This window comes from Oreochromis aureus, linkage group 22 (genome assembly GCF_013358895.1).
Source record: "Oreochromis aureus strain Israel breed Guangdong linkage group 22, ZZ_aureus, whole genome shotgun sequence".
In the NCBI taxonomy this organism is placed as follows: domain Eukaryota; kingdom Metazoa; phylum Chordata; class Actinopteri; order Cichliformes; family Cichlidae; genus Oreochromis; species Oreochromis aureus.
In genome coordinates this window covers 37856907-37870687 of record NC_052962.1, presented here as the reverse complement: position 1 = coordinate 37870687, position 13781 = coordinate 37856907, and the positions used below count along the sequence as shown (strand labels likewise).

Here is a 13781-nt window from a genome sequence, read left to right as displayed (position 1 = left end):
AGTGCACTACCCAGCTGCTGTGTCCCAAGATCCTGCCAACAGTCAACCCAGGCTCTCAACTTGTGTTGCTGGTGTTTCTGCCCGTTTCAACTAGGGGCCAGACCCAAGGCTCTGGTCAGCTCCACTCCACTATAAACCAGCGGCATGGACCATGGTTGAGACGCGCGGTGGCTGCAGAGGAGCCAGGAGGATCCATCTCTTGCACCCTCACCCCTCCGGCGCGGTAGTACTGGAGAATAAATTCAATGTCCTGGATCCTGTGGACTTTCCTCCTCTGGCCGCTAGCCCTCGCCATCCCGCTGTGTCGCTGAGGTCTGCGCCATCTCCACCACTACGCCCCCGGAGTCGCGGCGGGCAGCCCGACGCTGTGGTGCAAACTCACCGCGGAGAGCTGTGCTTTACCCCGGCTCCTCAGAGAAGAGGACCCACGGCACGGCTACCTGGGAGTCACTCACGCGGTCCGGCTGGCGCATCTCCACCTGAACATCCCCGTGCCACGGCGCGGGTGTCTCAGATGGCCAGCAGGCCCCGGTGGCACCTCCTCTCTCAACGCTGGTCCTCGGGGATTCCATCGTCAGGAACGTGCGGATGAGGGGGGCGCTCACGCTGGTGTTCCTGGGAGCCACCGTTGTCGACATAGTGGACAGAATTCCCAACATCCTGGCATCCCACCCACAGGCCAACCGGCTCATCATCCACATCGGCACCAATGACATCCCCAAACAGCAATCTGGGCTGCTGAAGCTGGACTTCCTCCAACTCTTCAGCCTCCTTGGTCAGTTGCAGGTGAGTGCTTTCATCTCCGGGCCCACCCCCACCTGCGGACTGCATCTTTAACCAACAACACACTCACCACCAAACAAATTTTATTTGACCATTTTACCACTTTCGAATTCCACGCTATTGTTTTTAGCAGCCCTCCAGTTTTATCTGTCACAATTTATAGACCACCTAAAGACAGTGCTGCTTTTATCAAGGAATTCTCAGAATTTTTAACAAACATACACTCAAAATATAACATGATAATTTTAACCGGTGATTTTAACCTGCACATAGATAATCCTTCTGACTCTACATCAAAAGAATTCTTAAACATTCTTCACTGTATGGATTTTACCCAGCACGTCACGCAGCCGACTCACAACAGAGGACACACTCTGGACTTGGTCATCACCCATGGGCTGTCCACCAGTGTGTCCTCTGTTGTTGACTTGGCTGTCTCTGACCACTACTGTGTGTTTTTTAACATCACCGGTTTTATTCAGTGGGAGACCTCGGTGCGAACTGTGAGGAGGCGCTATCTAACCTCTGAAGTGGGTCTTGTCATCCTGTCAGGTATTGCTGTGTGGATGTGAAGAAGAGGGGACCCAAACGCAGGACCCATGGTGAGGATTAAGGGTGTTTATTGCAATGGCAGGATGAACGGATGAACAGAACAGGGAAGAAGACTGGCTGACTGAACTGAAAGGCAAACAAGCAGAGTAGACAGCAGTGACAACATCAATGACAAGACAGTAAGTGAGTGGAAACTGAGGACTTAAATACACTGGCTGAATAATGACTGATTGGAGACTGGTGAGTGAACAGCTGAACATAATTGAACTAACACACAGGGAAAGGCTGGCACAAAGAACAGGGAGTGAAAACAGAGAATAAACCAGACATGAAACAAACTGAAAATGCTGGGTCAACGACCCAGGAACCCTGACAACAGCATCATGAAACTGATCCAAGTCAGTGTTGGAGTCAGTCCAGGAGAAAGTCACACCAAAAGTTTCATTGCCCTGAAGATATCATTCATCATGACTTTTATAGCAGTAGCTGAATGAATGTTTAATTCTGTTTTTAATCAGCTGCAGCAGTTTGTAGTTAAGGAGAACACTTAGAGATCCCGAATGAATAAATAACAGACTAAAAAGAAAAATACTTGGACCTCGAAAGTGCATCCTAGATCAAGAAATTATAATTATAACATTTTTCATTTTTCTTGAAACATGTTGGCCGATTGAAATGACACCTGTGAATTCACAATGTGATGACTGCTTATAAAGTCATGCTGGAGTCACTGTGAATATTTCCATAGAGAGGCACTTTGCATCAGCAGCACCATGCTCCAGTGCTCTGGGAGAGTTTATAGTCCTGAGAGTTGAACACTGGATGACTGACAGCTGTCCTTCATCACAACAGAAGCCACAGAAATCCTCCTCATCAAAAACATGACTTTGATCTGCGTCCTCATCTGGACTCTCCTCTGCTGCTGCTTCACAGGTAAAGTCCAGAGAATCAAACTCCTCTCCTCTATCAACATCTGTCCCTCTGAAATGAAGCCCACAAAACCATGAAGCTGCTTTATGTTTTTGTCTCTGTATCCTCAGAGTCCAGAGGACAGATCACAGTGACTCAGCCTGGAGCAGTGAGCTCTGCTGTGGGAGGATCTGTGAACATCAAGTGTAGGACCAGTCAGGATGTTTATAACAACAACTGGTTAGCCTGGTACCAACAGAAAGATGGAGGAGTTCCTAAACTGCTCATTTATGCTGCTACCACTCGATATTCAGGGATTCCAGCTCGTTTTACAGGCAGTGGATCAAACTCTGACTTCACTCTGACCATCAGTGGAGTCCAGGCTGGAGATGCAGCAGTTTATTACTGTATGTGTTGGCATTATCCTAACAGTCTGTGGGTGAGCACACAGTGAAAAACAGTCGTACAAAAACCTCCCTCAGTCAGACTGAACAGAAACTGAACTGACTGCTGCAGCTGGAAGATACTGCAGAGACTGATACAGTTCACTGAGGACACACACACACACACACACACACACACACACACACACACACACACACAGAGCGATAGAGTGAAACTGTAATTGATGGTACTCCAGTCAAATGAGCCTATATCCAAAAAAACAAAGGAAATTTAATAATGCATCATAATGAAAAATAATATTTTTTTAATGACTGAAAAGAAAACATTACATCAATCAAAAAATTGAAATTGTAATTAAGTCTTCAAAGTCAGCGAGTCAGTGTAATACATCTCTTTGACAGTAACAAATTCAGATTCCAATGAAAACTTGAAGTTAGAATTAGAAAAATAATTACATTTCCACTTCTGCCTTTTTTTTTCACTGTTAAAATTCTAGCTTCGAGGATAACTTTGTCTTAAACTGGAATATTGAATCATCATATAATATGAAACTGAATTGTCCTTGTGTTTAAATAGTCTTGACAAGCACTGGACATCTTCAAAACCTAGTGCTGATTACTGCCGACCTCGACTACAGACAAAAACATAACTGAACATCCAATCACATCAATAGTGAACATGATAAAATAGCCACATTTCAACTACTTGACTATGTTACACCTGACAAACTATCACTCTTAATATTCAGGGAGAAAAAAAACACAGTACGAAGCAAAACTGTGAAATCCTTCATCTTCACCAATACAACCGTGTGGTTAAATCATAAACTTAATTCAATAATAGAGTTTTCCATCTGGACTAAGTTTCCTCTCAGGATGTTAGGCTGACCGTAAACATGTTCTCTTGTCTTTTTCTTTTGAATCTGTGTTTTGTTGAATGTTCTTAATTAAGGTAAGGCACACTTTCCTGATGTTACCAACTTCCGTCACAAGGTGGCAGTATCGCAAGGAACAGCAGTTACTACTTCCAGATTTCACCAAGTCCATCTTTGTCTATGGTTTTATCTCATGTTTGTTTTACGTTGGGATCACATTTGGTCTGTACTGAGCTGGAGATGCATAAAGGACGTTGATGTGAAACTGCTTTAAGTTCTTGCTGTTGATGTTAGTGATTGGTGCCTGCCACTCAGGCTAGACACCACCACGTCCTTACATGTGTAACAAGACGTAGAATCTGCAGTCTCCAGTGTGTCCAACGTCAGCTTGTGAAACTGCTGTGAAATCCAGATGATCAAATTATCAAAACAATGATAATCAACTCAGATTTGTTCTTCTCCTTTGAAACAGCATTAGACTAAATACATAAAGAAATCACTACAGTAGAAGCTGTTGTGAAACCTTCAATCAAATCATGTTTTAAACAGATGAAAAAGTTGTTGTTGAAATATGGAGGTTTGTTCAGTTTTGCTTTAATGGGTAAAATGCTTTGTAAATAACATTTGTTTGGTGACTCATTTTCAGCCAAAGAGTCTTTTTTGTTTCTTTTTTTGTAAACAGTAGAAAGGAGTTTCAAAATGCCACTTATATTACTTATTTACTTATATCACTTATTGTTAACTTGTTATTTTCTGTTATATCGCGAGAGTACTGTTGCACGCGGTGAGTTGTTGTTATTGTGTGTGAGCGGTAAAACATGGCGTAAGGAATAAAGCGCTTGGAGTGAGACTACTGCGTCGTGTCTTTTGACTTTACATTTGTAGCAGAGGATGGTTACCAATTATAAAGTACCACGAAAGCTTGATGAAGCCAGGCCATATGAGTGCTGGAAGATTGAAGTTACTATTTGGAGATGAGTTACGGAGCTGGATAAAAAGAAGCAGGCACTCGTGGTGGCGCTGGGGCTCGAGGGGAGAGCCAGAAAGAGCCATGGAGATACCCGCGGAAGATTTGAACAAAGATGACGGTATGGAAACACTACTTGCAAAACTGGACGTGGCGTTTCAGAGAGAAGAAAAAGACCGCGCATATGAAGCTTACTGGTGTTTTGACTCCATTGCAAAGTACCACAGCGTGTCCATGGCAGACTATATTATAGACTTTGAACAGCGTTATAACTGCGTGAAAAAGTACAACATGACGCTGAATGACGCTGTGTTAGCATTTAAGCTTCTACATACAGCTTGTCTTGATGAGAAAAGTCGACAGCTTGCACTGACAGCGTGCACGGACTTAACGTTTGCACCTATGATGTCTACACTGAAACGGATTTTCGGAGGGAAAGTAGCCGGAGTTTTCAGCAGAATTCAACTGGACCAAGATGCAGTTTTCCTTACGGAGCAAAAAGGTCCCAAATACAAACGAAACAACGGTACTACGTTGCGGAGTGGACAGCGACAACCACTACAAGGTACCAACCCACTTGACAAGTTTGGCAAGTGAACAAGATGTGCTAATTGTCAGAGCAATTACCATTGGGCTAAAGACTGTCCTCATCGTAATGGTGACCAAGTAATGCTAACTGAAGATGGAAAAGTGGAGGAGTGTAACATTACTTTGTACACTATAGCCTCAATGACAGACTCTGAAATTTTCTTGACTGAAGCACTGGGATCAGCCATTATTGATACTGCATGTGCACGTACAGTTTGCGGTCAGAAGTGGGTAGATAGTTACATGAGTGACCTCAGCCAAGGCCAAGTAAACAAGTTGTGGCAATCAGAAACCCCTAGCTCCAGACCATTTCGCTTTGGGGATGGTACTGTAGTGTATTCCAGCAGAAAAGTCAAACTTCCAGCCAAAATTGGACAAACGAAATGTGACGTTGAAAGTGAAGTAGTTCCTGTTGACATTCCACTACTACTGAGCAAAATGTCTTTCAAGAACGCAGGGACTGTTCTAGACATGGAGAATGACAGTGTTGTCATGTTCAAGCAGCCTGTTCCCCTAGAGCTCACTAGTTCGGGACCCTATTGTGTGGATATTAGAGAAGAAAATACTACAGAAAGCTGCAATGAAAATGAAGTTCTCATGGTATCTGCTGAAATGTCTACAAAAGAGAAACAGAAAGTTCTTGTGAAGCTTCAGAAGCAGTTTGGCCATGCATCTGCAGAGAGGTTATTGAGGCTCATCCAAAGCTCAGGCAATACAGACCAACAATGTGCAGTTATTCTACAAGAGACTAGTTCGTGACTGTGACATTTGTCAGAGATATTGCAAAACCAAGCAGAGACCTGCTGTTGGTCTACCCCTGGCTTCTGAGTATAATGAGACGGTAGCGATGGATCTACATGAGCTGGAGCCCAACGTGTGGTACCTTCACATTATCGACCACTTCACACACTTCAGCGCCGGCAGCATCGTAAAGACAAAGAAAGCTGCAGAGATCGTCAACTCCTTCATTCACACCTGGATAAGCATTCAAGGTGCCCCCAGATCGCTCTACACGGATAACGGCGGAGAGTTCAACAACACGGAGATTTGGGACATGGCTGAAAACTTCAACATTGAGGTAAAGACAACAGCGGGGTATAATCCCTGGAGCAACGGACTACTGGAGAGACATAACATGACACTTACAGAAATCCTCCTGAAGGTAAAAAAGGAACGAGGATATGACTGGCACACTGCGTTAGACTGGGCCCTTATGGCCAAAAACAGTATGCTTAATGTACATGGTTATAATCCACATCAACTTGTGTTTGGCCAAAACCCCAACCTTCCTTCTGTGTTGATGGATAAGCCACCTGCCTTAGAGGGCACAACTGTAAGTGCAAGAGTAGCTGAACATATATCAGCATTGCATGCTTCCAGGAAAGCATTTACTGAGGCAGAGTGTTCAGAAAGGATCAGGAGAGCACTACGGAAGCAACTTAGGCCTACAGATGACAAATATGAGGCAGGAGATAAAGTATACTGCAAACGAGTCGACTGTACAGAGTGGAAGGATCCAGGTGTAGTTATTGGGCAGGATGGAGCTGTTGTATTTGTGGGACATGGGGGGGGACTCTTGTAATAGTGCACCAGTCAAGGTTGAGTAAAGTGGATGCACAGAGTGGAGATAAACAAATACCATCTCTGAATCGAGGAGGGGGCCTAAGGGTACATCTTTCGCCATCTTACAATGCTGTGATTGCAGCCATTCCCCAACTCTCTGTGAATGGTACTCATGGCCATTGATCAGTGTTCTTTGATCAGTGGGTTTTGGTCAGTGATTGTTGATCAATGGTCACGGGAATTTGCATAATTATGATTAAGGAACTGACCTCACAGCCCATTGTTCCTTCAGTGGGCTGGTTTCAGTCATTATGCAAATGTACTGTTTATAAGGTTTGGGGAAACCTGCAGTCAGCTGAGACTGAAGAAGTCACTTGGATGAGTGACGAAACGTTTCTCCCACAAAACGCTATGTCCAGATGAACAGATTCAACTTTTGGAGATTTACTTTCCTGGATGATTGAGAATGCATCAAGACATAAACAAATACCACACAGTACTACTGATGATGACACTGACAACAAAGACACAGTTAAATATAATGAGACAGAAGCAGCCGATGGTGAACAGAGTATTAGTGAGGAAGAAGACATCACTATTGACAGAGAAACTAACACTACAGACAACATGTCTGTCACACACACTGCAAATGAGCCTTGTACAAACACTGATCCTGTCGCCTCTGCAGATGTAAAGTTAAGGGCAGGACAGCTGATCACTTTTACTAACAGAGACAATGGTGTTCAACACACAGCCAGAGTATTAGGCAGAGCTAGACATGTAGTCAAGACCGCCTAAACCAGGGGTGGGCAATTCCAGGCCCCGAGGGCCGGTGTCCTGCAGGTTTTAGATGTCACCTTGGGTCAACACACCTGAATCACATGATTAGTTCGTTACCAGGCCTTTGGAGAACAGGACATGTTGAGGAGCTAATTTAGCCATTTAAATCAGCTGTGTTGGTTCAAGGACACATCTAAAACCTGCAGGGACACCGGCCCACGGGGCCTGGAATTGCCCACCCCTGGCCTAAACCAAGACCAAGACAATACCAAGGCCAAGACACACCGATTCAAGACCAAGACAAAGTCTAGACAAGACCGAGACCGAGACAAAAAAAGTCTTTAAACTGCAGCCAGATGCTGCTTCGTTTACGAGTATCAGGCATATTTATGTGTTTTTATGATGCACTTGAACAGCCCTCCTCACCGCTGTCTACTGTCTCACTCACTTACTGAGAGGACAGACGCACGCTCCACCTGACTGTCGCGTCTCTCACCCTCTCTGTTTTTCACACAATGATATTATCCTATATCCTCGCATGTGATTGGCCACAATATGGAGGGATTGGAGCATAGCTGAGCCACTGTGTGAGAGCTGAGCAGCGAAAGGAAATTAAGTGAGGAGCCGGCTCTCGCTCAATGGGAGTCGACTCTTCTGATTCACTACAAAGTGCTCTCTAAGCACGGCTCTTAGAGCTGATGCTTTTGTGCATGACACATTATCGAACGTTACGTTGTGTGTCATGGATACTGTTGACTCTAAATCTCCCGACCAATATGTCGATCTGAGACAGCAAGACCAAGACAGCGAGACCAAGACAAGACCGAGACCAAAGTCCGTTGAGACCAAGACAAGACCAAGACCACCTAAAAGTGGTCTCGAGACCGGTTTCGAGACCAAGACCAAGAGAAAGACTCTCCAACATGTGCATCTGAGTCCCTCAGACTGTTGCTAGCTGTGATTTGTCAAAACAAGTGGAAAGTGAATTCAATGGACATTAAATCTGCCTTTTTGCAGGCAACGGAACTGTCAAGAGACATTTATCTTCGGCCCCCACGTGAAGCTGGCAAGGACAATGTTCTATGGAAATGAAAAAAGTGTGTGTATGGACTTGAAGATGCTTCACTTTATTGGTACAATAAGGTCAAAGACATTGTGCTCAAAACTGGCGGTAAAATATCGCAGGTTGATCCCGCAGTGTTCTGTTGGCAGAATGAACAATCTGAGATTACAGGAGTGCTTGCATTTCACGTTGATGATTTCCTTTGGGCTGGTTCAAGTTACTTTGCAACTCATGTCATTCCTGTACTGAAATCTACCTTCCTTGTGGGCCGTGAAGAACATGACAGCTTTTCTTATGTTGGCATGGACATTTGTACAGTTAATGATGTAACAGAGGTACATCAACAACCTTACATTAACAACCTACAAACGGTTCAGTTACAAGCAGCACGGGCTGTACAGAGGGATGCCTCCTTAAGTGAAACAGAACGGGAGCAACTCAGGTCAAAAATAGGACAGATTTTGTGGGTTGCCAAACAAACAAAGCCTGATGTTATGTTTGACACATACAGCCTGGGATCTAATATCAAAGATACAACTGTGCAGTCCATTCATAACAAAGTTATCCGTAAACCTAAGGCAGAGAAAGTGACTCTTAAGTTTCAGCACTTGGGTAACAGTGAGGATTTGGCATTGGTTGTTTTCAGTGATGCTTCATTTGGCAACCTTCCGATGGCGGTACTCAAGGAGGGGCAATAATCATCCTTATGGGAAAAGGAGGAAAGTTTTGTCCTCTCTTTGACAAAAATCAGGCGTGTGGTCAGAAGTACACTGACAGGAGAAACTCTTGCCATGTCAGATGGAATAGACAGTGCAGTCTTCCTGGCAACACTTTTTTCTGAACTTACAGCTGGTAACACTGGTCTGAATGCTCTTCCGTTGATCTGTGTGACTGATTATCATTCCTTGTTTGATGCACTCAAGGCCACTGAGCAGGTTACAGAGAAGACACTGAGGCTAGAAATGAGCAGCATTAAAGAGCTCATACAAACCAAGAAAATAAGACAGGTTTGTTGGTCAGATTCCAAATCCCAACTTGCTGATTGTCTGACAAAAAAGGGAGTTTCACCTTTAACCCTTCTAAAAGCACTAGATGAAGGACTCTGGATACTGTGATCCTTTGTTTACTAAGTTTTCCTTGCATTAAAATGCACTATTGTTTATTGTGTGCAGTGATAGTATGCTTTAAGTAAAGCAAAGCACATTGAAATGTTTCCTGAATGTTCAACAATACTGACAAAAGTTTTTTGTTTTGTTTACATATATATGTATACAAATGTTTAAAAGGGGGGTTTATACTTTTATTTTTAAAAAAGAGAGAGGGAGACTGTTAAATTGTTATTTTCTGCTATATCGTGAGAGTTGTTGTTATTGTGTGTGAGCGGTAAAACATGGCGTAAGGAATAAAGCGCTTGGAGTGAGACTACGACGTCCTGTCTTTTGATTTTACAGTTTTCTTTAAAATACATAAATTATTTCTATTTGCAAACAATGATGAAATCATTTCAGAAAAAAAAGTTTTATTACTTCACCAAGCTTTCAGTAGTTTGGCCTCTAAGTATATCTTTGACATGTCTACAGCCACGTCATCAGATGCAGATCTTTTAAATGTTCCCAGAATTAGAACTAGCTGTGCTGAAGGTGCTTTCAGTTATTGTGGTTGTCTGATTTTCATCCTTGCTGACCTAAATTCAGTTATATCTGTGCATATGTTTAGAAAGTACAACAATTGAAATTCATGATTTTTCAGGTTTATATTTTCAAAGTCAAAGTTCTGTAAAAAAATTTTTGAAAAAACATCACTGAGAAATAGCAGCATGCACTGGACTGAGTCAGATCATTTCCATAGAGAGTCACTTTGCATCAGCAGCACCATGCTCCAGTGCTCTGGGAGAGTTTATAGTCCTGAGAGTTGAACACTGGATGACTGACAGCTGTCCTTCATCACAACAGAAGCCACAGAAATCCTCCTCATCAAAAACATGACTTTGATCTGCGTCCTCATCTGGACTCTCCTCTGCTGCTGCTTCACAGGTAAAGTCCAGAGAATCAAACTCCTCTCCTCTATCAACATCTGTCCCTCTGAAATGAAGCCCACAAAACCATGAAGCTGCTTTATGTTTTTGTCTCTGTATCCTCAGAGTCCAGAGGACAGATCACAGTGACTCAGCCTGGAGCAGTGAGCTCTGCTGTGGGAGGATCTGTGAACATCAAGTGTAGGACCAGTCAGGATGTTTTTGTTCATAGCAACTACCATATTTTAGCCTGGTACCAACAGGGTGATGGAGACGTTCCCAAACTGCTCATTAAGCGTGCCTATGAGCGAATATCAGGGATTCCAGCTCGTTTTACAGGCAGTGGATCAAACTCTGACTTCACTCTGACCATCAGTGGAGTCCAGGCTGAAGATGCAGCAGTTTATTACTGTCAGAGTTTTCACTATCCTAACAATCAGGATGTGTTCACACAGTGAAAAACAGTCGTACAAAAACCTCCCTCAGTCAGACTGAACAGAAACTGAACTGACTGCTGCAGCTGGAAGATACTGCAGAGACTGATACAGTTCACTGAGGACACACACACACACACACACACACACATATGAGGTGCCGTAAGGGACATTATTACTGAAACACTCTCACACACACTACTGAAACGCTCTCACACACACTACTGAAACGCTCTCACACACACTACTGAAATTTTACCTCTCACACACACTACTGAAACGCTCTCACACACACTACTGAAACGCTCTCACACACACTACTGAAATTTTACCTCTCACACACACACTACTGAAACGCTCTCACACACACTACTGAAATTTTACCTCTCACACACACTACTGAAACGCTCTCACACACACTACTGAAACGCTCTCACACACACTACTGAAACGCTCTCACACACACTACTGAAATTTTACCTCTCACACACACTACTGAAATTTTACCTCTCACACACACTACTGAAATTTTACCTCTCACACACACTACTGAAACGCTCTCACACACACTACTGAAATTTTACCTCTCACACACACTACTGAAACGCTCTCACACACACTACTGAAACGCTCTCACACACACTACTGAAACGCTCACACACACTACTGAAATTTTTACCTCACACACACTACTGAAACGCTCACACACACTACTGAAACGCTCTCACACACACTACTGAAATTTTACCTCTCACACACTACTGAAACGCTCTCACACACACTACTGAAATTTTACCTCTCACACACACTACTGAAACGCTCTCACACACACTACTGAAATTTTACCTCTCACACACACTACTGAAACGCTCTCACACACACTACTGAAACGCTCTCACACACTACTGAAACGCTCTCACACACACTACTGAAATTTTACCTCTCACACACACTACTGAAATTTTACCTCTCACACACACTACTGAAACGCTCTCACACACACTACTGAAACGCTCTCACACACACTACTGAAATTTTACTCTCACACACACTCTCACACACACTACTGAAACGCTCTCACACACACTACTGAAACGCTCTCACACACACTACTGAAACGCTCTCACACACACTACTGAAATTTTACCTCTCACACACACTACTGAAACGCTCTCACACACACTACTGAAACGCTCTCACACACACTACTGAAACGCTCACACACACTACTGAAATTTTACCTCTCACACACACTACTGAAACGCTCTCACACACACTACTGAAACGCTCTCACACACACTACTGAAACGCTCTCACACACACTACTGAAATTTTACCTCTCACACACACTACTGAAACACTCTCACACACACTACTGAAATGCTCTCACACACACTACTGAAATTTTACCTCTCACACACACTACTGAAACGCTCTCACACACACTACTGAAATTTTACCTCTCACACACACTACTGAAACACTCTCACACACACTACTGAAATGCTCTCACACACACTACTGAAATTTACCTCTCTCACACACACTACTGAAACGCTCTCACACACACTACTGAAACGCTCTCACACACACTACTGAAACGCTCTCACACACACTACTGAAATTTTACCTCTCACACACACTACTGAAACACTCTCACACACACTACTGAAACGCTCTCACACACACACTACTGAAAAACCAAGGCATTTCAGTTGAACAGGAAGGCGTTTCAGTTGAACAGGAAGGCGTTTCAGTTGAACAGGAAGGCATTTCAGTGAAACAGGAAGGCGTTTCAGTTGAACAGGAAGGCGTTTCAGTTGAACAGGAAGGCATTTCAGTTGAACAGGAAGGCATTTCAGTGAAACAGGAAGGCGTTTCAGTTGAACAGGAAGGCGTTTCAGTGAAACAGGAAGGCGTTTCAGTTGAACAGGAAGGCATTTCAGTTAAACAGGAAGGCGTTTCAGTTGAACAGGCAGTTAATTCTTGACAAGGAAACTGAAGGAAAAAGTGGTAGATTTCAAACAAACCACTACACAGATGTCTACTCAGCAACCTGCTAGTTAGGGGTGGGTTTTTATAATCGATTTATGATTCAAATCGATTCTGGCTTGGATAACATGAAATCGATTCATTAAACTCCTGAATCGATTTTTTAATATAAATTTATTTTGCCCGAAATGCCAGAATCTCAGGTGAAACCTCACAAAATTTCAACAACCACCAAACAGCTAAGACAGTAAATGAGAGCAGGTACACGGATTCTGCACAAAGACGTAAACACACAGCGCGGACCCGCGGATCAGAATCAGTGAGATGTCGCCTTTCTCACCCGACGGCACGGACACGGTCGGGGCTGAAAGCTCGCTGATTCTGATGTTTCAAGCGGTCCGCGCTTTTCACGCCTTTTTTGCGCCCGATTCTAAAGCTGTTAGTTTTATCTCTCCAAACAATATTGACCGAACCAGCAGCAAAGAAGATCCAAACTACGCTTCACATAAACATCGTCATGAATTCCCTCTGACATTTACTGTTTTGCTTCCACCACGATAAAATCACACGTCATGCACAGCTCTCTCTCTCTCTCTCTCTCTCTGTACTTCAAGAACAGTTTCCCGTCTAAAAATCTGTTTTCTGCATTATTCGCTTGCTTGTTATGCACAAGTCTACTGTTGTTTACAGCGCTGTCGGACGCTGTTTTGTTTTTGTTTTTTTCGTTTTACATACTTCCGAAAAGAAAACCTAATTTCTGCCATTCAATACTGAACAAATTTAAACTTTTTAAAATTATGCAAAATGCAAAACGCTTAGCCGTGTCTCTAATAAAACCGCTGGAACATCAGAGGTAA

The 13781-nt window shown here is 43.5% G+C and overlaps 1 gene segment (V, D, J or C); it reads left to right on the top strand.

Moving 5' to 3' along the window:
- Nucleotides 1-10465: 10465 nt before the first annotated feature.
- LOC120435603 lies at nt 10466-10956 on the top strand. The segment is given in 2 exon segments: nt 10466-10517; nt 10625-10956. Coding segments are annotated over 2 exon segments (384 nt in total).
- The last annotated feature ends 2825 nt before the right edge of the window (nt 10957-13781 follow it).